The sequence below is a fragment of the Triticum aestivum genome, chromosome 6A (assembly GCF_018294505.1).
Source record: "Triticum aestivum cultivar Chinese Spring chromosome 6A, IWGSC CS RefSeq v2.1, whole genome shotgun sequence".
NCBI classification, from domain to species: Eukaryota; Viridiplantae; Streptophyta; class Magnoliopsida; order Poales; family Poaceae; genus Triticum; species Triticum aestivum.
The window spans coordinates 435,013,507-435,038,528 of NC_057809.1; the positions used below are offsets into that span (position 1 = coordinate 435,013,507).

General features: G+C 43.0%; 1 protein-coding gene across 1 annotated transcript; it reads left to right on the forward strand.

Moving 5' to 3' along the window:
- The first annotated feature begins 19,055 nt into the window (after window positions 1–19,055).
- LOC123127777 (cell surface glycoprotein 1) lies at window positions 19,056–21,238 on the forward strand. Its single transcript, XM_044547615.1, has 2 exons — window positions 19,056–19,411; window positions 20,751–21,238. The coding sequence occupies exons 1-2, from the start codon at window positions 19,202–19,204 to the stop codon at window positions 20,964–20,966; spliced, it is 426 nt and encodes a 141-aa protein (XP_044403550.1). The 5' UTR covers window positions 19,056–19,201; the 3' UTR covers window positions 20,967–21,238.
- The last annotated feature ends 3,784 nt before the right edge of the window (window positions 21,239–25,022 follow it).

Below are 25,022 nucleotides of genomic sequence, written 5' to 3' on the forward strand. Positions count from 1 at the left end.
TGACATCCTAACCATGCAATGTTTGAGGATTGGAACTAATGCATAAAACTGGGTGATAAAGGGGTATGATCAAAGTGTTACTTGCCTTGCTGACGATCCGTGAAACCTAGGGACTCCAAATAACACGCTTCGCACTCCGGGAATTCTATCGCAAACAAACAATAGCATACATAAGCAATCAAGCAAAGAAGCATGGGTAAATCTCAAATAAGAAGATCTAACCAGAAAGTTCAACTTAAGAACTCCGGTTTGCAAAAAGAATCAAATCGAACAGAGCAACGCAACTCAAACGGCGAAGAAAACAAGATCCGTTTACTAATCTGGACCTAGGTCAAATTTTACAGTAGCAAAAGCTTGTTTAAGTTGGTTAAACGGAAAGAGGGTCTCATGACGAAGAACTAGGCGCTTGAATCGCCTGATTCTGACAAACGAGCGAAAAGATAAACTAGAACGAAAATCGGATCAGAAATCGCGATCAGAAATACCCGTGGAAAAATCCGATAAAAGGAAACTCACGAATAGGCTAATGAGCGAGCGTTCGTTGTCTGTAACTAACGAGCGAAAACCGTTCGTTAAAACGAACATACGGAAGAACGTCCGCTAAAAAGAAAAACCGACGAACCGAAAAAAAAACGAACTAGGGTTTTCTAAAAAAACGGATCGGTTTCTTTTAAAAAAATGGTGGCTACCTCGTCAGTTCAGCGAGACACGGCGGCGACGGCGGGGCGAGGCGACGGCAGTGAAGAGGCGGCATGGTGTGGCAGCGGTTGTGGCTGCGGGCGAGGCGAAGAGGCGGCGGTGGTGGGTGGTGGTGGCGGTGGGGGCGGTGTATATAAAGGGGAGGGGTGCCTTGGGGAGGGGGGAAGAGGCGGTGGGGAGGAGTCCTAGTCGGACTCCTCGAGTAGGCGGCGGCGGGGCGGCGGCGGTCTCCTGGGAGGAGATGGCGCGCGGGGGAAGGCGGGCCGGCGACTGGGCTTCGGCCCAGTTAGCCACTGCGCACTTTTTCTAAATAATTTCGTCGAAACTAAAAGAAATCCTAGAAAATAAAATAAAAATCTAAAAATGCCAAAACAAATTTTCACCGTCTAAATAAATATTTAGAACGAGATGAACATTTTCTTGGCCCTAAAATGCAATTTTGAAAACGTGCAATTTTTCTAATGCTAACAAAATTGCAATAAAATGCAAATAAAACAAATATTTGATTTTAATATTTTTCCTCCAATATTTCAATTATCTTGGAGAAGTCATATTATCTCCTCTCATATATTTTAATATGAAATATTTTGGAGAGAAAAATAATTAAAACCAAAATCCTAGTTTCAAAATTTGATAAAATCAAATTTGAAAACCGGGGAAATCCCCAACTCTCTCCGAGGGTCCTCGAGTTGCTTAGGATTTTGAGGATCGTGAGACTAAATGCAATAAAATATGATATGCAAGAATGATCTATGTCTACCATTCCAAATTGAAAATTTGGGATGTTACAACTCCTCAAACTACGGTGATCACCGGAAAGAATTCCAATTATTGTCACCTTGGGGTTTGCGGATCATAACTCGTAATAGGTGTCTACAACTTGCAAGATCAGATCAAGAACACAAATATATTCATGAAATCATAAAGGGTTCAGATCTGAATTCATGGCACTCGGGCCCTACTGACAAGCATTAAGCATTGCAAAGTCATAGCAACATCAATCTCAGAACATAGTGGATACTAGGGATCAAACCCTAACAACACTAACTCGATTACATGATAAATATCATCCAACCCATCACCGACCAACGAGCCTACAAAGGAATTACTCACTCCCGGCAGTAAGCATCATGGAATTGGCGATGGAGGAAGGTGGATGATGATGATGGCGACGAATTCCCCTCTTTGGAGCCCAAAATGGACTCCAGATCAGCCCTCTCGAGGAAGAACGGGAGGAGGCAGCAGCTCCGTATCGTAAAACGCAATGAATCCTTCTCCCTGAGTTTTTTCTCCATAGATGTGAATATATAGCATTGGAATTAGGGCCGGAGGAGGTCCAGGGGGACCACAAGCCACCTAGGCGCGCCCAGGGGGCGCCCCCCAGGCTTGTGGCCAATGGGTGGACTCCCTCTGGTTGATTCTTTCCCCAATATTTTTTATTAATTCCAAAAATATTCTCCGTAAATTTTTGGGGCAATCTGAGAACTTCTATTTGTGCACAAAAATAACACCAAAGCAATTGTGCTGAAAATAGCGTCAGTCCGGGTTAGTTCCATTCAAATAATGCAAATTAGGGTCCAAAACAAGGGCAAAAGAGTTTGGAAAAGTAGATATGATGGAGATGTATCAGACATATATATAATTTTTAACCCATTTGGTGCACTACAGCATGTGCATGTAGTTCAAATTTTAATTATGCATATTAAATGCCTAGAAAACTCAATTAATGTATAGAAGGGCCAAACAAACCCTAAATAATTTCACATTTTAACATGACACTCCTATAGTGGCATCTTCACTACAAATAAATGTTATAGCAATTTAGACACCGTCCTTTGCCACTGTAACCCCATTTTGTCTTTCAAATCAAAATGAAAATCAAGTACATCACACACAATTTGTTAAGCACGAATCATGTACGATGTAGTATTAAATATATTGGGGCACCTCATATATGGCTTATGTCGGTAGCTTCGTTAGCTACAATCCACCGACTGCATGTCAACCACACTTGATCCCCAATCCCATTTTACTGTTCAATCGACTCTGGTCAAAGATGGAGACGTGGATCTGCGTCATGAGGGCAACTTCGGCGGCACACTCCGGCCCGAGCGCTGCCGCATTCGCCATGAGTGTGCTTACAACCTTCATGAGTGCTACCGCAATCTCCAATAGGGCGGGTGCGGCAGCCGAAAGGGCAGCTGTTGCAGTTGAAATGGTGGCAGCAACATCTGCGACGGGGATAGCAAATGGCGAGAATGCCACAATAGTTGTTCGTTCCTCGGTGGCCACCTTAGCCTTGATGGAGGCCGCCCATGCCCATCTCTTGGTGGTCGCCGCACAAATCGCAGTGGCCTTCTCCGACACTGGTTGGCAACCCACGTTTGAAGAGTTGGCAATCATCGAGAGTGCTCGGGCAGTCGTCCGTTCATCGGCGGCTTCCCTAGCCGAGATGGAGGTCGTTCATGCCCGAACCATGGCCGCCCACGCCCAGCTCATGGCGGCCTTTTCGAAAGAGATGGTAGACGTGGACGATGATATGCTTGCCGGGTATGTGGCGATGGATGCCATGGAGCCCCTTCCTAGGAGGTCATCGAGCACGAGCTGGACATGGAGGAGGCGGCGGAGATCAAGGAGCGCCAGGTGGAGTAGAAGTCTTTGTTTAGAGCGCTGATCTTTTGTTAGAGCAATGTTTAGGTCAACTAATTCTATTTAATTGCTGAAGTTGTTCAATTAAGTAAGTGTGGTTGCTATAGGCTCTTTTGTTTACCCAAATTAGCAAGTGATGTTAAATTATGTAATGATGTAGATGACCACTATAACCAGGAAAATTCAGACCAAAATTTGCACGTTCAAACTCATCACACACGGGGAGCTATAGGAATCGGTATGTGATGTTCAGATATAGCACACGGTGCTGAATAAGGGAATGTGTTCGATGACACTTTCCGCACCAGTTTTTGGCTTCACCGAGCGAAAAAATCGGCAATTGCGAAAATATCTATCTCCCCCACCCTCCCGGCCAAAAGCCACATTTCCCTGTTTCCTCCTTCCTTTCCAAGTCTGAACCTTCATTGCTTGCTTGCCACAGCACCTCCTCACTGGCGACACTCCTTCCTGCCGCTACCTGCTAGGCCTCGTCAATCTAGTCAGGTGATCCAACCCCCTTCTACCGATCTTCCTCCTCCTTCTCCATCCCACATGCCCCAACCACCGGAATGACACCTTCCACCCAAGTCACCCCATCCTCCAAATAATCTCCGCCCAAAGCCATTGTGCATGCAGTATAGCTAGGAGCTCAAGGAACATTTGGCAGCGAAGAAGCAAATCCCGGCCGCACATGCGGATGAGTTTCGCGATGCTGCCATGCGTGCCGACCCCCAGATGTTGGAGGATCACCTCGCCATTGAGGACACCGTCAATGCCTCATGCACGAACATCACCGCGTGGTTGACTGCTTTAAACAACAATTCACGATGTCTTCTCGAGGCCACCGCTGATGCCTTCGACGAAGACTACAAGGTGTTTTCTCAGCATGCCCGTGCTTATCTCAACTCCAGAGCAAGCAAGTTGGTGCCCAGATCGGCCCAAGCGACTCACCACTACGAGCAGGGCACCCATGATGTGGAGGCCTCTCCCTCTTCCAAGTTGAAGGAGCCTATCATCATCGATATCTCTGACGATGAGGAGTAGCTTGTTTTTTAGCTTACTATAAGGACCTATGTTGAGCTAGCTATGCCGATTAAGCATGTTCGGTTTACCTGTTGCATGTGCTGCTCCTGCCTTTCCTTTAGAAATTCTAGTGAATTTTCCAATGTAATGTTAGTATGCAATCTAATCTTCTACTGTGTTCTATTGTTCATATTGTGGTGTTCAGTTAACTGTTCGGTTCAATTCTGCAATGCGATGTTCAATTGTTGTGGGTACAATTTTGTATTGTTATGCATGTGAGAAATACCTCAAATTTGGTTGTACTAAATATATGAGAAAGATATACAATTGATATATTTCCTAGTTCTTAAGCATGCTTGGTTTGGATAACTGGCGTTTTCCATCTGGGTCGAATTAATCTGTTGGATCTACAATGTGCTTATTTTTCATTAACATTTTTTTATTGATAGTATGCCAACTCTCAACATAAACTGATCAATATCTACCTTATATATGTTGTAGGGAAACAATGGGAGACACTGAGGTTTACCATAGAGGTTTGCACATGCATGGTCCTTTGGCTAATAACATATTATTATGCAATTGTAGGAACCATTCTAATATTTAGGTTTTTAACAATTTTGTCTTGCATATGTAGGTCCTGCTGTAAGACGTTTAGACCCATTGTTCGACCCATTTTACATATGGGGAAATGAGAGATCCATGAATATCAGTCAAATCAAGAAACTCTGAAAGATTGTTAGGACAAAGAAATTAGCGACAAAAAACAACAAGATCTTTGTCTTCACAGTGAAGAAGACATCAGTCAACTATATGATGGTACTAACTCATTTACCTTGTTTTTCCCTTTGCACCATTTCCAGATTTAGAAAATATATTTGCATATATTTGTTTTCAGTCCTTTCCAAAGCAGTTCACCGATGATTACCTCTCAAACCACATGTATGGTTAAGATGAGAGGAAGGTATTCATACAACACCTACGATATAATATTGAAATCTTCCTCAAGAGGATGAAGGATGGGTAGGAAATCATCCACATGCACTGGCCTAAAGTTGCAAGGACCTTCAACATCATTGAAGGCTCAATATTCACCTTCCGCTTTAGCAGTTTTCCAAATGAGATTCATCTGTCTATTTACCAACTATGATGCTACTTTTCAATGCTTTTAGATGCTGCATGTGAAACTTGGTGCTGTTGTGTAATGGGGTAGCTAGGTATATGCCTATATGGTTTAATTGAGTGATGAAGCTATATGATGTTGTACTATGATGTCTTTTAATTATGAAATCCTGGTTGTCATAAGACGAATATGAAATATATTGTGTGTTTGATATGAAATGTCAATTTGGTAACTAAATGGATTAAAAATAAGAGGCCAAATTGGCCTACTTATTGAGTTTTTCTATTGTAGACGGTTTTCTCAGACAACAGTGTGGGCGATGACCTCAACCAACCCATATGGTTTCTAGAAAGTAGGAGTGTTCGATCAATGAACAATCACACATGACTTTCGCCTGACAACTGTTTGCGTTAGGCCACCTTGCACAAACGTTTCCACATAAAAAATGTGTGTGATAGACATCCCTGTGCCATACGGTTTCTTCTAGGCACCATGCATGATGTATTGAATAACGCAAACGATAAAATTATAAATATCGTCTGTGATGGCCACCCCTATCATAGACGACGTTATGCAAAATATTATGTGTAATGTACCATACGAACGAAAATGTTTGTTTATTCACTATGAGGGATGCTAAGAACATCTCAAACGGTTTGTCCCATATAATGTTTGTGATGGCTCAGCCGATCACACACGAGCTCGTTTTGCCCCGTGTGTGTGACCAGAGGAGCTATCGCCGAAGATTTATCTGAATCATGTGGGATGGACCCCCCCTATCACCCACGCATGCAAGACGGTGGTTTAAAACTGTGTCACGTAAAGGGGGGGTGATGACCCACAAGTATAGGGGGTCCATCTTAGTCCTTTGGATAAGTAAGAGTGTCTAACCCAGCGAGGAGCGGAAGAAAATGACTAGCAGTTTTTGATACATCTCCAACGCATCTATAATTTTTGATTGTTCCATGCTATTATATATTCTGTTTTGGATGTTTAATGGGCTTATTTATACACTTTTATATGATTTTTGGGACTAACCTATTAACCGGAGGCCCAGCCCAAATTGCTGTTTTTTGCCTATTTCAATAAAAAGAATATCAAACGGAGTCCAAACGGAATGAAACATTCGGGAGCGTGATTTTTGGAACAAACATGATCTAGAGGACTTGGAGTGGATGTCAAGCAATCAACGAGGAGGCCACGAGGCAGGGAGGGCGCCTACCCACCTGGGCGCGCCCTCTACCCTTGTGGGCCCCTCGTGGCTCCACCGACCTACTTCTTCCTCCTATATATACCTACGTACCCTGAAAACATTAGAGGGCACCACGAAAACCTAATTCCACCGTCGCAACCTCCTGTACACATGAGATCCCATCTTGGGGCCTTTTCCGAGGCTCCGCCGGAGGGGGCATTGATCACGGAGGGCTTCTACATCAACACCGTAGCCTCTCCAATGATGTGTGAGTAGTTTACCTTAGACCTTCGGGTCCATAGTTATTAGCTAGATGGATTCTTCTCTCTCTTTGGATCTCAATACAAAGTTCTCGATTCTCTTGGAGATCTATTCGATGTAAACTTCTTTTGCGGTGTGTTTGTCAAGATCCGATGAATTGTGGGTTTATGATCAAGATTATCTATGAACAATATTTGAATCTTCTCCGAATTCTTTTATGTATGATTGGTTATCTTTACAAGTCTCTTCGAATTATCAGTTCGGTTTGGCCTACTAGATTGACCTTTCTTGCATGGGAGAAGTGCTTAGCTTTGGGTTCAATCTTGCGGTGCTCGATCCCAGTGACAGTAGGGGAAACGACACGTATTGTATTGTTGCCATCGAGGATAAAAAGATGGGGTTTATATCATATTGCATGAGTTTATCCCTCTACATCATGTCATCTTGCTTAAAGTGTTACTCCCTTCTTATGAACTTAATACTCTAGATGCATGCTGGATAGCGGTCGATGTGTGGAGTAATAGTAGTAGATGCAGGCAGGAGTCGATCTACTTGTCACGGACGTGATGCATATATACATGATCATACCTAGATATTCTCATAACAATGCTCAATTCTATCAGCTCGACAGTAATTTTTTCACCCACCGTAATACTTATGCTATCTTGAGAGAAGCCACTAGTGAAACATATGGCCCCCGGGTCTATTTTCCATCATACAAGTTTCCAATCTATTTTATTTTGCAATCTTTACTTTCAATTTACATCATAAAATACCAAAAAAATATCTTATTATTATCATGTCTATCAGATCTCACTCTTGCAAGTGGCCGTGAAGGGATTGACAACCCCTTTATCGCATTGGTTGCGAGGTTCTTATTTGTTTGTGTAGGTATGAGGTGACTCGCGCGTGGTCTCCTACTGGATTGATACCTTGGTTCTCAAAAACTGAGGGAAATACTTATGCTGCTTTGCTGCATCACCCTTTCCTCTTCAAGGGAAAACCAACGCATTCTCAAGAGGTAGCAAGAAGGATTTCTGTCACCGTTGCCGGGGAGATCTACACCAAGTCAAGACATACCAAGTACCCATCACAACTCTTATCCTTCGCATTACATTATTTGCCATTTGCCTCTCGTTTTCCTCTCCCCCACTTCACCCTTGCCTTTTTTCGCCCTCTCTTTCCGTTCACTTTGTCTTCGCTTGTTTGCTTGTGTGTTGGATTGCTTGCTTATCACGATGGCTCAAGATAATACTAAATTGTGTGACTTTTCCAATACCAACAATAATGATTTTATTAGCACTCCGATTGCTCCTCTTACCGATGATGAATCTTGTGAAATTAATACTACTTTGCTGAATCTTGTCATGAAATATCCGTTTTCTGGCCTTCCTAGTGAAGATGTCGCTACCCATCTAAACAACTTTGTTGATTTGTGTGTTATGAAAAAGAAGAAAGATGTGGATAATGATATTGTTAAACTTAAGATATTTCCGTTGTCGCTTAGAGATCGTGCTAAAGCTTGGTTTTCGTCTTTGCCTAAAAATAGTATTGATTCATGGAATAAGTGCAAAGATGCTTTTATCTCTAAGTATTTTCCTCCCGCTAAGATCATCTCTCTTAGAAACGATATTATGAATTTTAAGCAACTTGATCATGAGCATGTTCTTGGGAGAGGATGAAATTAATGATACGTGATTGCCCTACACATGGTTTGAATTTATGGATGATTAAACAAAAATTTTATGCCGGATTGAATTTTGCATCTAGAAATCTTTTAGATTCGGCCGCGGGAGGCACTTTTATGGAAATCACTTTAGGGGAAGCTACCAAACTCCTAGATAATATTATGGTTAATTATTCTCAATGGCACACTGAAAGATCTACTAGTAAAAAAGTTCATGCGATTGAAGAGATTAATGTTTTGAGTGGAAAGACGGATGAACTTATGAAATTGTTTGCTAATAAGAGTGCTCCTACTGATCCTAATGATATGCCTTTGTCTACTTTGATTGAGAATAATAATGAATCTATGGATGTGAATTTTGTTGGTAGGAACAATTTTGGTAACAACGCGTATAGAGGTAATTTTAATTCTAGGTCGTTTCCTAGTAATTCCTCTAATAATTATGGTAATTCTTACAATAATTCTTATGCAAATTATAATAAGATGCCCTCTAATTTTCAATCTAGTATTAAAGAATTTATTAGTTCGCAAAAGAGTTACAATGCTTCGATAGAAGAAAAATTGCTTAAGATTGATGAGTTGGCTAGGAACGTGGATAGAATTTCTCTTGATGTTGATTCTTTGAAACTTAGATCTATTCCACCTAAGCATGATATCAATGAGTCTCTCAAAGCCATGAGAATTTCCATTGATGAGTGCAAGGAAAGAACCGCTAGGATGCGTGCAAAAAGGGCTTCCTTTGTGAAAGCGTGTTATTCTAGTTTTCATGGTAATAAGGATGAAGATCTAAAAGTGATTTATGTGTCCCCTATTAAATCCTTGTTTTTTAATATGAATCTTCATAATGATGGGACTGTAGATGAGTCAACTTTAGTTAGAAGGTGTCCCAAAAATTCGGAGTTTTTAGATCTTGATGCAAAAATTGGTAAAAGTGGGATTGAAAAGGTTAAAACTTTAGATAGCAACGAACCCACTATCTTGGATTTCAAGGAATTTAATTATGATAATTGCTCTTTGATATATTGTATTTCCTTGTTGCAATCCGTGCTAAATTCTCCTCATGCTTATAGTCAAAATAAAGCTTTTACTAAACATATCGTTGATGCTTTAATGCAATCTTACGAAGAAAAAAGTTTCTATCCCTAGAAAACTTTATGATGAGTGGGTACCTACAATTAAAATTAAAATTAAGGATCATTAATGCTATGCTTTGTGTGATTTGGGTGCTAGTGTTTCCACGATCCCAAAAACTTTGTGTGATTTGCTAGGTTTTCATAAATTTGATGATTGTTCTTTAAACTTGCACCTTGCGGATTCCACTATTAAGAAACTTATTGGAAGAATTAATGATGTTCTTATTGTTGCAAATAGGAATTATGTGCCCGTAGATTTCATTGTTCTTGATATAGATTGCAATCCTTCATGTCCTATTATTCTTGGTAGACCTTTCCTTAGAACGATTGGTGCAATTATTGATATGAAGGAAGGGAATATTAGATTCCAATTTCCGTTAAGGAAAGGCATGGAACACTTCCTAGAAATAAAATAAAATTACCATATGAATCTATCATGAGAGCCACTTATGGATTTCCTACCAAAGATGGTAATACCTAGATCTATCCTCGCTTTTATGCCTAGCTAGGGGCGTTAAACGATAGCGCTTGTTGGGAGGCAACCCAATTTTATTTTTATTCCTCACTTTTTGTTCCTGCTTAGTAATAAATAATTTATCTAGCCTCCGTTTTGGTTGTGTTTTTTGTGTTTAATTAGTGTTTGTGCCAAGTAGAACCGTTGGGAAGACTTGGGAAAAGTCTTTTTGATCTTGCTGTAAAAAATAGAAACTTTAGCACTCTCGAGAATTGCTGCCATTTTTTACTGGAGAGTGCTATTTAGTTAATTATTTTTGCAGATGATTAATAGATAAATTCCTCACGTCCATAAATTTATTTTAGAATTTTGGGGGTTCCATAAGTATGCGTTTGATACAGATTACTACAGATTGTTCTGTTTTTGACAGTGTTTTTCGTGTGTTGTTTGGTTCTTTTGATGAATCTATGGCTAGTAATGGAGTTTATAAACCATATAAAAGTTGGAATACAGTAGGTTTAACACCAATATTAATAAATAATGAGTTCATTACAGTACCTTGAAGTGGTGTTTTGTTTTCTTTCGCTAACGGAGCTCATGAGATTTTCTGTTAAGTTTTGTGTTGTGAAGTTTTCAAGTTTTGGGTAAAGATTTGATGGATTATGGAATAAGGAATGGCAAGAGCCTAAGTTTGGGGATGCCAAAGGCACCCCAAGGTAAAATCCAAGGACACCAAAAAGCCCTCTTTTGTCTTCGTTCATCGGTAACTTTACTTGGAGCTATATTTTTATTCACCACATGATATGTGTTTTGCTTGGAGCGTCTTGTATGATTTTAGTCTTTGCTTTTTAGTTTACCAAAATCATCCTTTCTGTACACACCTTTTGAGAGAGACACATATGAATCAGAATTTATTAGAATACTCTATGTGCTTCGCTTATATCTTTTGAGCTATATAGTTTTTGCTCTAGTGCTTCACTTATATCTTTTAGAGCACGGTGGTGGTTTTATTTTATATAAATAATTGATCTCTCATGCTTCACTTATATTATTTTGAGAGTCCTTTAGAACAGCATGGTAATTTTCTTTTAGGAATAATAAAAACTTTCATATAAGTGCATTGAATACTATGAGAAGTTTGATACTTGATAATTGTTTTGAGATATGGAGATGGTGATATTAGAGTCATGCTAGTTGAGTATTTGTGAATTTTAGAAATACTTGTGTTGAAGTTTGTGATTCCCGTAGCATGCACGTATGGTGAACCGTTATGTGATGAAGTCGGAGCATGATTTATTTATTGATTGTCTTCCTTATGAGTGGCGGTCGGGGACGAGCGATGGTCTTTTCCTACCAATCTATCCCCCTAGGAGCATGCGCGTAGTACTTTGTTTCGATAACTAGTAATTTTTTGCAATAAGTATGTGAGTTCTTTATGACTAATGTTGAGTCCATGGATTATACGCACCCTCACCATTCCACATTTGCTAGCCTCTCTATTAGCGTGCACTTTTCGCCGGTATCATACACCCACCATATGCCTTCCTCAAAACAGCCATCATACCTACCTATTATGGCATTTCCATAGCCATTTCGAGATATATTGCCATGCAACTTTCCACCGTTCCGTTTGTTATGACACGCTTCATCATTGTCATATTTCCATGCATGATCATGTAGTTGACATCGTATTTGTGGCAAAGCCACCTTTCATAATTTTTCCATACATGCCACTCTTGATTCATTTCATATCCCCGTACACCGCCGGAGGCATTCACATAGAGTCATATTTTGTTCCAAGTATTGAGTTGTAAGTGAAAAAGAAGTGTGATGATCATCATTATTAGAGCATTGTCCCAGTGAGGAAAGGATGATGGAGACTATGATTCCCCCACAAGTCGGGATGAGACTCCGTACGAAAATAATAAAAAAGAGAGAAAAGAAGCCAAAAGAAAAAAAGGCCCAAATAAAAAATGAGAGAAAAATAGAGAAGGGACAATGTTACTATCCTTTTTCCACACTTGTGCTTGAAAGTAGCACCATGATCTTCATGATAGAGAGTCTCCTATGTTGTCACTTTCATAAACTAGTGGGAATTTTACATTATAGAACTTGGCTTGTATATTCCAATGATGGGCTTCCTCAAATTGCCCTAGGTCTTCGTGAGCAAGCAAGTTGGATGCACAACCACTTAGTTTCTTTTGTTGAGCTTTCATACACTTATAGCTCTGGTGCATCCGTTACATGGCAATCCCTACTCACTCACATTAATATCTATTGATGGGCATCTACATAGCCCATTGATACGCCTAGTTGATGTGAGACTATCTTCTTCTTTTTGTCTTCTCCACAACCACCATTCTATTCCACATAGTGCTATGTCCATGGCTCGCGCTCATGTATTACGTGAAAGTTGAAAAAGTTTGAGAACATCAAAAGTATGAAACAATTGTTTGGCTTGTCATCGGGGTTGTGCATGATTTAATATTTTGTGTGATGAAGATAGAGCATAGCCAGACTATATGATTTTGTAGGGATAACTTTCTTTGGCCATGTTATTTTGAGAAGACATGATTGCTTAGTTAGTATGCTTGAAGTATTATTATTTTTATGTCAATATTAAACTTTTATCTTGAATCTTTCGGATCTGAACATTTGTACCACAATAAAGAAAATTACATTGAAAAATATGTTAGGAAGCATTCCACATCAAAAATTCTGCTTTTATCATTTACCTACTCGAGGATGAGCAGGAATTAAGCTTGGGGGTGCTTGATATGTCTCCAACGTATCTATAATTTTTTATTCTTCCATGCTATTATATATTCTGTTTTGGATGTTTAATGGGCTTATTTATACACTTTTATATCATTTTTGGGACTAACCTATTAACCGGAGGCCCAACCCAAATTGTTGTTTTTTTTGCCTATTTCAGTGTTTCGCAGAAAAAGAATATCAAACGGAGTCCAAACAGAATGAAACCTTCGGGAGCGTGATTTTTGGAACAAACGTGATCCAGAGGACTTGGAGTGGACGTCAAGCAATCAACGAGGAGGCCACGAGGCAGGGGGCGCACCTACCCCCCGGGCGTGCCCTCCACCCTTGTGGGCCCCTCATGGCTCCACTGACCTACTTCTTCCTCCTATATATACCTATATACCCTGAAAACATCAGAGGGCACCACGAAAACCTAATTCCACCACCGCAACCTTCTGTACCCGTGAGATCCCATCTTGGGGCCTTTTCCGGCATTGATCATGGAGGGCTTCTACATCAACACCGTAGCCTCTCCGATGAAGTGTGAGTAGTTTACCTCAGACCTTCGGGTCCATAGTTATTAGCTAGATGGCTTCTTCTCTCTCTTTGGATCTCAATACAAAGTTCTCCTCGATTCTCTTGGAGATCTATTTGATGTAATCTTCTTTTGCAGTGTGTTTGTCGAGATCCGATGAATTGTGGGTTTATGATCAAGATTATCTATGAACAATATTTGAATCTTCTCTGAATTCTTTTATGTATGATTGGTTTATCTTTGTAAGCCTCTTTGAATTATCAGTTTGGTTTGGCCTACTAGATTGATCTTTCTTGCAATGGGAGAAGTGCTTAGCTTTGGGTTCAATCTTGCGGTGCTCGATCCCAGTGACAGTAGGGGAAACGACACGTATTGTATTGTTGCCATCAAGGATAAAAAGATGGGGTTTATATCATATTGCATGAGTTTATCCCTCTACATCATGTCATCTTGCTTAAAGTGTTACTCCGTTCTTATGAACTTAATACTCTAGATGCATGTTGGATAGCGGTCGATGTGTGGAGTAATAGTAGTAGATGCAGGCATGAGTCGGTCAACTTGTCACGAACGTGATGCCTATATACATGATCATACCTAGATATTCTCATAACTATGCTCAATTCTATCAATTGCTCGACAGTAATTTGTTCACCCACAGTAATACTTATGCTATCTTGAGAGAAGCCACTAGTGAAACCTATGGCCCCCGAGTCTATTTTCCATCATACAAGTTTCCAATCTATTTTACTTTGCAATCTTTACTTCCAATTTATATCATAAAAATACCAAAAAGATTTATCTTATTATTATCATCTCTATCACATCTCACTCTTGCAAGTGGCCGTGAAGGAATTGACAACCCCTTTATCGCGTTGGTTGCGAGGTTCTTATTTGTTTGTGTAGGTACGATGTGACTCGCTGTGGTCTCCTACTGGATTGATACCTTGGTTCTCAAAAATTGAGGGAAATACTTATGCTGCTTTGCTGCATCACCCTTTCCTCTTCAAGGGAAAACCAACGCATGCTCAAGAGGTAGCAGTTTTCAGCAAGGTATTCTCTGCAAGCACTGAAATTGTGGGTAACAGATAGTTTTGTAATAAGATAAATCGTAACAGTAACAAGTAAATAAAGTAACTAAGGTGCAGCAAGGTGGCCCAATCCTTTTTGTAGCAAAGGACAAGCCTGGACGAACTCTTATATAAAGCAAAGCACTCCCGAGGACACATGGGAATTGTTGCCAAGTTAGTTTTCATCATGCTCATATGATTCACGTTCGTTACTTTGATAATTTGATATGTGGGTGGACCGATGCTTCCCTTCCTTGCACAAGCCTCCCACTTATGATTAACCCCTCTCGCAAGCATCCGCAACTACTAAAGAAGAATTAAGGTAAACCTAACCATAGCATGAAACATATGGATCCAAATCAGCCCCTTACGAAGCAACGCATAAACTAGGGTTTAAGCTTCTATCACTCTAGCAACCCATCATCTACTTATTACTTCCCAATGTCTTCCCCTAGGCCCAAATCATGGTGAAGTGTCATGTAGTCGATGTTCACATAACACCACTAGAGGAGAGACAACATAAATCTCATCAAAATATTGAACGAATACCAAATTCACATGATTACTTATAACAAGACTTCTCCCATGTCCTCAGGAACAAACATAACTACTCACAAAGCATATTTATGATAAGATCAGAGGAGTATTAATTATCATTAAGGATCTGAAAATATAATCTTCCACCGGATAAATCAACTAGCATCAACTACAAGGAGTAATCAACACTACTAGCAACCCACATGTACCAATCTCAGGTTTTGGGACCAAGACTGAATACAAGAGATGAACTAGGGTTTGAGAGGAGATGGTTCTGGTGAAGATGTTGATGGATATTGACCCCCTCTCGATGAGAGGATCATTGGTGATGACAATGGCTTCGATTTCCCCCTCCCGGAGGGATGTTTCCCCGGCAGAACAACTCCGCCAGAGCCCTAAATTGGTTCTGCCCAGGTTCTGCCTCGAGACGGCGGCGCTTCGTCCCGAAAGCTTCCTTCTGATTTTTTTCCTAGGTCAAAACACACCATATAGCAAAAGATGGGCGTCGGAGGCCTGCCAGGGGGGGGGGGGCACAAGGACGGGGGGTGCCCAGGGGGTAGGGCACGCCCTCCACCCTTGTGGCTGGCTGGTGGTCCCCCTCTGGTATTTTCTTCGCCCAATATTTTTTATATATTCCAAAAACATGCTCCGTGAAGTTTCAGGACTTTTGGAGTTGCACAGAATAGGTCTCTAATATTTGCTCCATTTCCAGTCCAGAATTCCAGCTGTCGGCATTCTCCCTCTTCATGTAAACCTTATAAAATAAGAGAGAAAAGGCATAAGTATTGTGATATAATGTGTAATAACATCCCATAATGCAATAAATATCAACATAAAAGCATGATGCAAAATGGATGTATTAGGGGTAAAAACCGTTTATATAGGACCTGCCTGCACTTGTGACTCTCGCAACCTACCATCTACAAACTAATTCCATGATGCCTTCCTCTAAGCCCAAAGATGGTGAAGTGTCATGTAGTTGACATTCACATAACACCACTAGAGGAAGAACAACACAACCTAATATCAAAACATTGAACGATGGTCAACTTCACATGATTACTAATAACAAGACTTCTCCCATGTCCTCAAGAACAAATAGAACTACTCGCAACTCATCTCAGTAATCATGATCAGTGGGTATAGATATATGATTGACAATGTGAACATAATAGTCCTCCACCAATTAAACCAAGAGAAAAATCCTTATTTGACACTGTCTTAAAATTCGGTTCCTTATTTGACACTGGAAAAGATTTTCTTCCCTATTTGACACTAGTCCTAAATTTTATTCCCTATACGACACTTCCGTTCATTTTGAGCCTAAATGACACCTGAAAAGACGATTTTGCCCCCCATGCAGTATGTGTGTGCGCGCGTGTGTGCTGTTGCGTGTGTGGGTGCACGCGCACATGTGTGCTACTGCTGCATGTGTGTGTGCATGTGTGCCGCTGCGTGTGTGTTTGCTACTGCGTGTGTACGTGCGTGTGTGTGTGCTGTTGCGTGCCTATGTGCTGCTTGCGTGTGTGCTGCTGCGTGTGTGTGTTGCTGCGTGTGTGTGCGCGTGCATGTGTGTTGCTGCGTGTGTGTGCGTGTGTGTGCACGTGCGCGTGCGTGTTGTTGCGTGTGTGTGTTGGTGCATGTGTATGTGTTGCTGCGTGTGTGCTCCTGCCCTCGCACCGGTGCTGCGTGTGTGCGCTATTGCCCCCCACACACATACCACATGAGGGGCAAAAGAGTCTTTTCAGGTGTCATTTAGGCTCAAAATGAACGAAAATGTCATATAGGGAATAAAATTTAGAACTTGTGTCAAATAGGGAAGAAATTTTTTTCCAGTGTCAAATAAGGAAGCAAATTTTAAGATAGTGTCAAATAAGGAATTTTCTCTTAAACCAACAAGCATCAATTACAAGATGTAATCAACACTATTAGCACCTCCAGGTGGTAATCTTAGGTTTGCTACAAAGATTGAACACAAGAGATGAACTAGGGTTTGGAGATGAGATGGTGTTGATGAAGATGATGATTCCCATGATGAGAGGAGTGTTGGTAATGATGAAGGCTTCGATTTCCCCCTCTCGAAGGGAAGTATCCTTGGTTGAATTGCTCCACCGGAGAGAAAAAGTGCTCCTACCTCAGTCCCGCCTCGAGACGACGGCGAAAAGTCCCGAAACTATTCTCTTGATTTTTCTTCTAGAAGGATGTGAATTTTTTATAGCACTGGAATTATGTCCAGACGAGGTCTAGGGGCCCCACAAGCCTGGGTGGCTCGGCCAGGTTGGTGGTCGCCCCCTGCCCTTGTGGGCCCCATGTGGCTCTTCTGTGGTACTTCTTCATTCCAGTATTTTTATATATTCCAAAATAATTCTCCAAAAATCCCTATCCAATTCCGAAAAAATTTTATTTCTGCACAAAAACAATACCATGGCAGTTATGCTGAAAACAACGTCAGTCCGGATTAGTTTCATCCAAATCATGCAAATTAGAGGCCAAACACAAGCAAAAGTGTTTGGAAAAGTAGACACGTTGAAGTATCACCTATTCAACTGAAAAAGCGAGAGACACGTTGTTCGGTTGGAGCTTAGTGGTCCAAGGGATATGTATACCTCGTCATCGGTTGCTGATGATCGATGGTACTCTAAAGTAGGAGTTGAGGCAGTGCAGGTTAGCTACCCAGGAGACTTGACCGAGATAGCAGAGGCTCGACGGGGTGATACTGACGAGGTGTGTGGTTAGCACAGGATAGGGAGACAAACCAGGGCTTTGGTATCAACCGTGAATTTGACTCAAGATGACTAGCAACAATGAAATTCCTTCAAATTTAAGACAGGTGGTCAAGAAGGAGTAAGGATGTTGAGTTCATGTAACTCTTATGTGTGGCATGTAATATGTGAGTTATTCACTATCACGCAAGTCAGTGATCAGTGTGTGATGACGTTGAACGAATAATCCGAAAGTTGGGAGCGCATACTAGAGTAAAGGGGTACTTAATTTTGCTTGAGTATTGACTATGATCGGGAAAAAAAGGGGTTAGAAGTTGCTGGTGGAGTCACATGAAGTCTGAGAATAGCAGCCATACTCATGGTGTAACTCAAGTCCAGTGTACATAGAAGTTTGACGTGTGGACGAATTTAAGGTGGTGGAAAATATTCGCCTATGTGAAGTTTAATAGAGCTATGTCGAGAATTGTGTATAAGGTAGGTTACGGCTGGACTTGGAGTCGTATTATGTGTAAACATGGCAAGGAGTTGTGTCCTAATTAGGACACTCATATCCTAGGCTTCATATATAACATGGGGTAGACACACGATGTAACCTATGTTAACATCATAACACATACACTCAAGAAGAGCTGACGACACATGCCAGCGTTCGGGTGGCCAGTGTGTGATATTATAGCGGTATCAACGGAGAGAAGCGTCCATAGTCAGGCCCTAGGGATGTAGCCGATGTTCGATGAAATCATGGTGTCGTGCCTTGTGCGATTGCTTGATACTCAGTAAATCGATATGCACCTTAGATTAATTCTAATACCATCCTTGTTTCGTTGGTGTGTTTTGTTCCAGTGGAGCGCGTGTGGAGTCGTGTCTCTGGCTAGTCTTCCAAGATTCAATAGGTTTAGGTTTCGGTGCATTCGTTTGGATTCGATTGGATTTCGTTTGTCTTCAGAGTTCCTACATGTCATTATCGATGATTTTTTTTCTGGAGACGACAATATATGCTGGTCTACGTATAGTGGAACAGATTTTGCATATGTATATTTTCAATTTAATATTCGAAAAAGGGATAACATATATTGAACATAGTAAACACCGGGCGGTCTGTTTTTGTTTTGTTTTTGGCCATGCTCACAGTTCACACATTCGTCCGCCAGCTCAGCTCAGCTCAGCTGAAACGGGACCGCACCGACTCTTATCACTCGAGGGCGAGACAGCCGCCGGTAACAGCGTGGTAGGCGCCGCAACTCGACCAAACCACACGGGGAAACCCAAATTCCATCCCGACTTCTCTACCTCTCCGGCCTCCACCCAGGAGAGCCCTAAGCCGGAAGCGCCTTACCCTTAAGCTCTCTTGACCTCTCCCCATGGCGTCCGCGTGGTGCCTCTTGGCGCCGGCCGCCGCGCCGGTGGCGGCGCCGGGCGCTCTCGGCGTCTCCGCCTCCGAATCCAGAGGCGTCTTCGCCGCGCGGGCGGCGGTCCCTGCGAGGACGCGGCGCAGGTGGGACTCGCTCGTGGTGTGCGTGGCCCCCGACGAGGAGAAGATTACGCGGCGCTCGCCCCTCGATTTCCCCATCGTAATCCTTCTCCGCCCTTTCCCGCCTGTAGTCATTTTGCTATTCCTCTCATGGTGAACCGAATTCTCCGGTTCAGAATTTTTTGGTCATTTTAGCTTACTACACCCGGATTATGAGGTTTTAGGTATTCAGAGTGGGTGAAATCAGTAGGAATGTTAGCTTAGAGTGGACCTGAGTTCTTTTGATTGGACAGGGCAACTTCAGATGCACGTTTGTTTGTGCTTGTGGATATTACAGATGCTCTTAGTAGATAATTAGTGGCATCCTAGTCTCATCGTTCTTGCGTATTGTAGAAATGTTAGCTTGGAGTTCTATTTAAAGATCTTCATGCGAGGAAATATATACATAACTGTACCGGAGCTGCGTTATGGTGGCTTCACGGTTTCATCATTGTTGCATTTTAGGAGCGGACCTGAGTTGCATGAGTTCAAACAATGATGTGAGGTTAGGACATTGTAGATTGTTTTGTAGATGGTGCTCTTGCACACTGAAACAATATGTATAGCGTGTATGATAAGATACTTTGAAGGTTTCCACCTAGGTTGGAGTTGTGCAAACCGAGGTTCAAATGCCAAAATCGTTCCAAAATAAATGTGTGCGTCCACTGAATGCTTGTCTTGAGTCGTACTTGTATTTAAAACAATCAGACAGTAGTTATTTAGGGATCAGACGGCCTATTAGATCGCTTTCTGCAGGAACTTTCCATTTTCTAGCTGGTGTCTCGTTGTCATGATGCTAACAATCTAATTTCTTACAAACAAGTTTTGAAATATATGGCCTACTGATCTAAGACTTGTTCTATATTTGCTTGTTTCAAGCACAAATAAATTTAGTGTGATACTAGGGTGCTGTAGATGCCCTAATCATTTAGGATAAAAATAGTGGAAGAACATCTTCATGGTAAATTGATAGGGGACACTTATAAGTTTTCCTAAGGTGAAATTCAAATTGTGTTCATGTTACCTTTCTGTTTTTGCTTGCAATTGTGTTCCATTCCGTGACTGTTGAATGCGACTCCTGCATATTTTGAGGCAAACCTTCATTTTATTGTTCTGCGGACTTGCTGAGCTGCGCGGTGACATTTATCATGGTTATAACCTGCCATTTATTTATTTGCAGTGTTTCACATTGATAACTGTCAATTTTCATGTGTGATTTGTCTAAGCTGTAGCAAGATTTCTGTAGGACAATCTCTAAAAAAGAGTACTCCCCCGTAAAGAAATATAAGAGCGTTTTCTTTACAGAGGGTGTAGTTAATTATTTAAAGATGTTCCATCAGACGTTCTTCTTTTGTGTTGGCACTGAAGCTGATGGTCACTGTCTTATCACACATTTGCAGGAATGGGAGAAACCTAAGCCTGGGAGGAGACCTGACATCTTCCCAAAGTTCAGCCCTATGAAAACACCATTGCCCCATCCATTACCAGCTGATGATCCATTGGATGATGATGAGGAAGAAGAAGAGGAAGAGGCACAACCTCAAGAAGAACCGCAGGAGGATGATCCTGACAAGGAGGATCCTGAGGAAGATGACCCAGACAAGCCAACTGAGTAATTTTGGATGAGGTGGCCTGTGGTAGATAGAAGCCGTGTCGTATCTTCCAGAGAATATGTGGGGTTTGAGCTATTCAGAAATGTTAGTTGTGTCGGCTTATATAGGCTCTAGACATAAGTTCGCTCAGCAAGGACCTTTGAGCTTTTCTAAAGCTATACAAATTTTGTTCCACTAGTTTCAATATGAATTTATATGTATTCTTCTGAAAGGTATTGGCCTATACGACACAATAAGCTGTTGCATGTTCAGTAGTTATGTTCGCTGATCTGATACTCCCGTGTGCTGAAAGTGCATTATAAGCAATTAGGTAGTTGTAATATCGGCAATAACTTGGCACCAGTTAGAATGACACATTGGTTAAACTTGTGCATTTTGATATACTCCCTCCGTTTCATAATATAAGACGTTTTTTGACACTACACTAGTATCAAAAAACGTCCTATATTATAGGACGGAGGGAGTACTACATTTCAAATTATTTGAAGTTCTAGCTTTTCCCTAAGTCAAATTTAGTTGCAGATGTGAGAAAGGTCAGTATCTCTCTGTTTGTGTTCTTAAATCGCGAATTGGGTGATGCGCATTTCATCAAGTATGAACACATCTCATTTCAAATTCTCTATATTATTTGACCAAATCTACAACACATATGCTTATATGTACAGCAATGATATTTTTATAGACTCGGTCCGGCTTAAGAATGTTTGATTTAGGACAAAACTAGAATGTCATATAATTTGAAACTTGTTAGATGTGTATACCCCTTTTCGGTTAATCCCCATTGTATAAGGGGTCTCTTACACTTTACCACACACTTGTATATGTATTGGCCATTGGCCCTTCTGATAATACAGTTGATATTCATCCAACATGGTATTAAATGTTATGTTCCCCTCTCTCCCGCACGCTGCAACTCCGTGCTAGCTCCTCCCCGATCTTGCCCTCCGGCTGCCGCTGCTCTCTCTCGTCGTGGAGCCTGTCGCCCTTGGCCCGTCTCCTGCCCGGCTCGCCCTAGGCTTCCCCCGGCTTCCCCGTCTCGTCTGCTGCCAGGATCGGCCCGGTCGCCGGTGTTTCCTAACCGGCCGGCCGCCCCTGCACCAAGCTGAGCTCGGTCCCGGTCACCGCGGATCCGGCAGTCTTCGCCGCGGATCGGGCCTCCCCGACCCCCACCAACCCCGTCCTGTCCGCTGCTCCCTGCGGGCTGGTCGCCGCCGCATGGTTCCTTCGCTCCAGCCGGGGCCAGCTCCTCGGGGCCAGCCCGTCCCGCGCCTGTATCCTGCTCGGCCGGGTGCTCCTGCCTCGCTCGCTCTGGCTGGGCCTTGGGCCTTGTTCCCTGTCGCTCGTACGTGAGGGCTCGCGCTTCTGCCGCTTCCTCGATCCAGATCAAATCTTGAGCAGTTGACTCCAAACAAAAACAGCAAGTTTGCCATGTCCTCTTCGGGCTATGTTGCTGTTCCTCGCTGTTCGGTGATCTTCGATGGCACCAACTATGCTGAGTTTGTGGGCTTCATGCGCATTCATATGCGTGGCCTTTTTCTGTGGGGTGTTCTCTCTGGCAAGGTCCCTTGTCCGCCATGCCCGGTTGCGCCAGTGGCCCCAATCCCACCAGTGCAGCCGGTCCTTGTTGCTGATGCTTCTCAGGCTGACCGGGATGCTGCCAAGGCTCTGGATGATGTTGCGGTTGATGCTTATGATCAGCAGGTATCTTCTTATTCCGATGCTCTCTCTGTGTACCGAGATGATCTGTCTGCTTACACTCAGTGGTGCAATGATGATGCTCGAGCTGCTGTTGTTCTCACTGTGAGTGTTCTCCCTCAATTTGCCTCCGAGTTCATGGGACTTGGCACAGTTGCAGCGATGTGGTCTTATCTTTGTCAGCGCTATCAGCCCTCTGGTGATGCTCTCTATCTCTCTGTGGTGCGTCAGGAGCATGCCCTTCAGCAAGGTGATTCCTCTGTTGATGAGTTCTATACACAGTGCTCTGCCATCTGGCGTCAGCTTGACTCTCTTCAGACAATTGTTTGCGGCACCTGTCGTTGCTGTCAGACTACTCGGTCTGATCTGGAGTTTCAGCGGGTCCATGAGTTCTTATCTCGTCTCCGCTCTGAGTTTGAGCCCAGACGTGCTCACTTACTTGCTCGTGGTCGTGTTCCAATCTCGGGGGTGCTTGCTGAGCTTCGTGCTGAGGAGACCCGCCTTCGCTCTGCTGGTTTGCTGGTGGTCCCGTCTGTGTTGGCTGTTCGGGCTCCTGTGTCGTCTGCTCGGCTCACCGCTCCACCGCTCCTCCCCACACCTTCAGGGGGTGAGTCGCCCTGCTTATTCTGAGCAGGCCCGGTCGCGCCGTGACACCTTCTGTGGCTACTGCTCTTGGCCCGGTCACCCAGAGTCTGATTGCCGTGAGAAGAAGCGAGACCAGCGGCACTCCTCTTTCAGTGGGACTCCTGTGTCTTCCTCGACTCCGTCACTCACTGACCAGAACATTGTTCGCCTCAAGCGTCTTCTTGCTTCCTCGGGCTCCTCATTGACTGGCTCCGCTGCTGCTGTGACTGTATCCCCCTCCTCACCATCACCGGTATCTACACAGCCAGGTACATCCTCGTGGGTTCTAGATTCTGGAGCTTCCTTTCATATGTCTTCTGATTCTTCCGCGTTGTCTTCTCTTCGACCTCTCGATTCGCCTATTAATATTCTTACTGCCGATGGCACATCTCTTTCTGTTGCTAGTCGTGGTATTCTTTCCACTCCGTCCTTTTCTGTTCCGAGTGTTTCTCATGTTCCTCGTCTTACCATGAATCTTTTTTCCGCTGCCCAACTTACTGATTCTGATTGTCGTGTCATTCTTGATATCGACTCTTGCTCCATTCAGGATCGTCGCACCAAGGCTTTGGTTGGTGCTGGCCCTCGGCGCCGTGAGTCAGAGAGCCTTTGGGAGGTTGACTGGTTTTGTGTTCCTTCCGCTGCCATCACTTCTGCCAGCTCCCATGATCTTGCTGCATCTTCGTCTGCGTCCTTCCAGCAGTGGCATTATCGCCTTGGTCACATCTGTGGCTCTCGCTTGTCTTATTTAGTTCGCCAGGGCCTCTTAGGGTCTGTATCTAGAGATGTGTCCTTACATTGTAATGGTTGCAGACTTGGCAAACAGACTCAGTTACCTTATCCTACTAGTGAGTCAGTATCTCAGCATCCGTTTGACTTAGTTCATTCTGATGTCTGGGGTCCTGCTCCCTTTGATTCAAAAGGTGTTCATCGCTACTATGTTTTGTTTATTGATGATTTCTCTCGGTACACTTGGCTCTACTTCATGAAATCTCGTAGCGATGTTCTCTCTATATACAAACGTTTTGCTGCCATGGTTCACACTCAGTTTGCCACGTCCATTCGTACTTTTCGTGCTGACTCCGCTGGGAGTATATCTCTCAGTTGTTGCGTGGCTTTCTAGCAGAATAGGGTACCCTTGCTCAGTTCTCATGTCCTGGGGCTCATGCTCAGAATGGCGTTGCCGAACGCAAGCATCATCATTTGCTTGAGACGACTCGTGCGCTCATGATTGCTGCTTCCCTTCCACCCCATTTTTGGGCGAGACTGTTTCAGCATCCGCCTATCTCAACAACATTCAGCCATCGACTGCTCTTCAGGGTGGTATTCCTATGGAGTGTCTCACTGGTCGCTCTCCTGACTACTCAGCTCTTCGTATGTTTGGATGTGTGTGCTATGTTCTTCTTGCCCCCCGAGAACGCACCAAACTGACTGCTCAGTCAGTTGAGTGTGTTTTCCTTGGCTACAGTGATGAGCACAAGGGCTATCGATGTTGGGATCCTGTAGGTCGTCGCTTGCGCATCTCGCTTGATGTGACTTTTGACGAGTCTCGTTCTTACTACCCACGTTCTTCTTCTTCGAGTTTCTCTGTCGACGACCTTTCCTTCCTTCTCCTTCCCGATACGCCTCGCTACGTGCCTCTTGTGTCACCTCTTCCTCCGGCACCTCTCATTCCTTCTCATTCACCATCGACCTCGTCTTCTCCTTCTTCCTCCTCCACCTCTCCACCATCTTCTCCAGTCC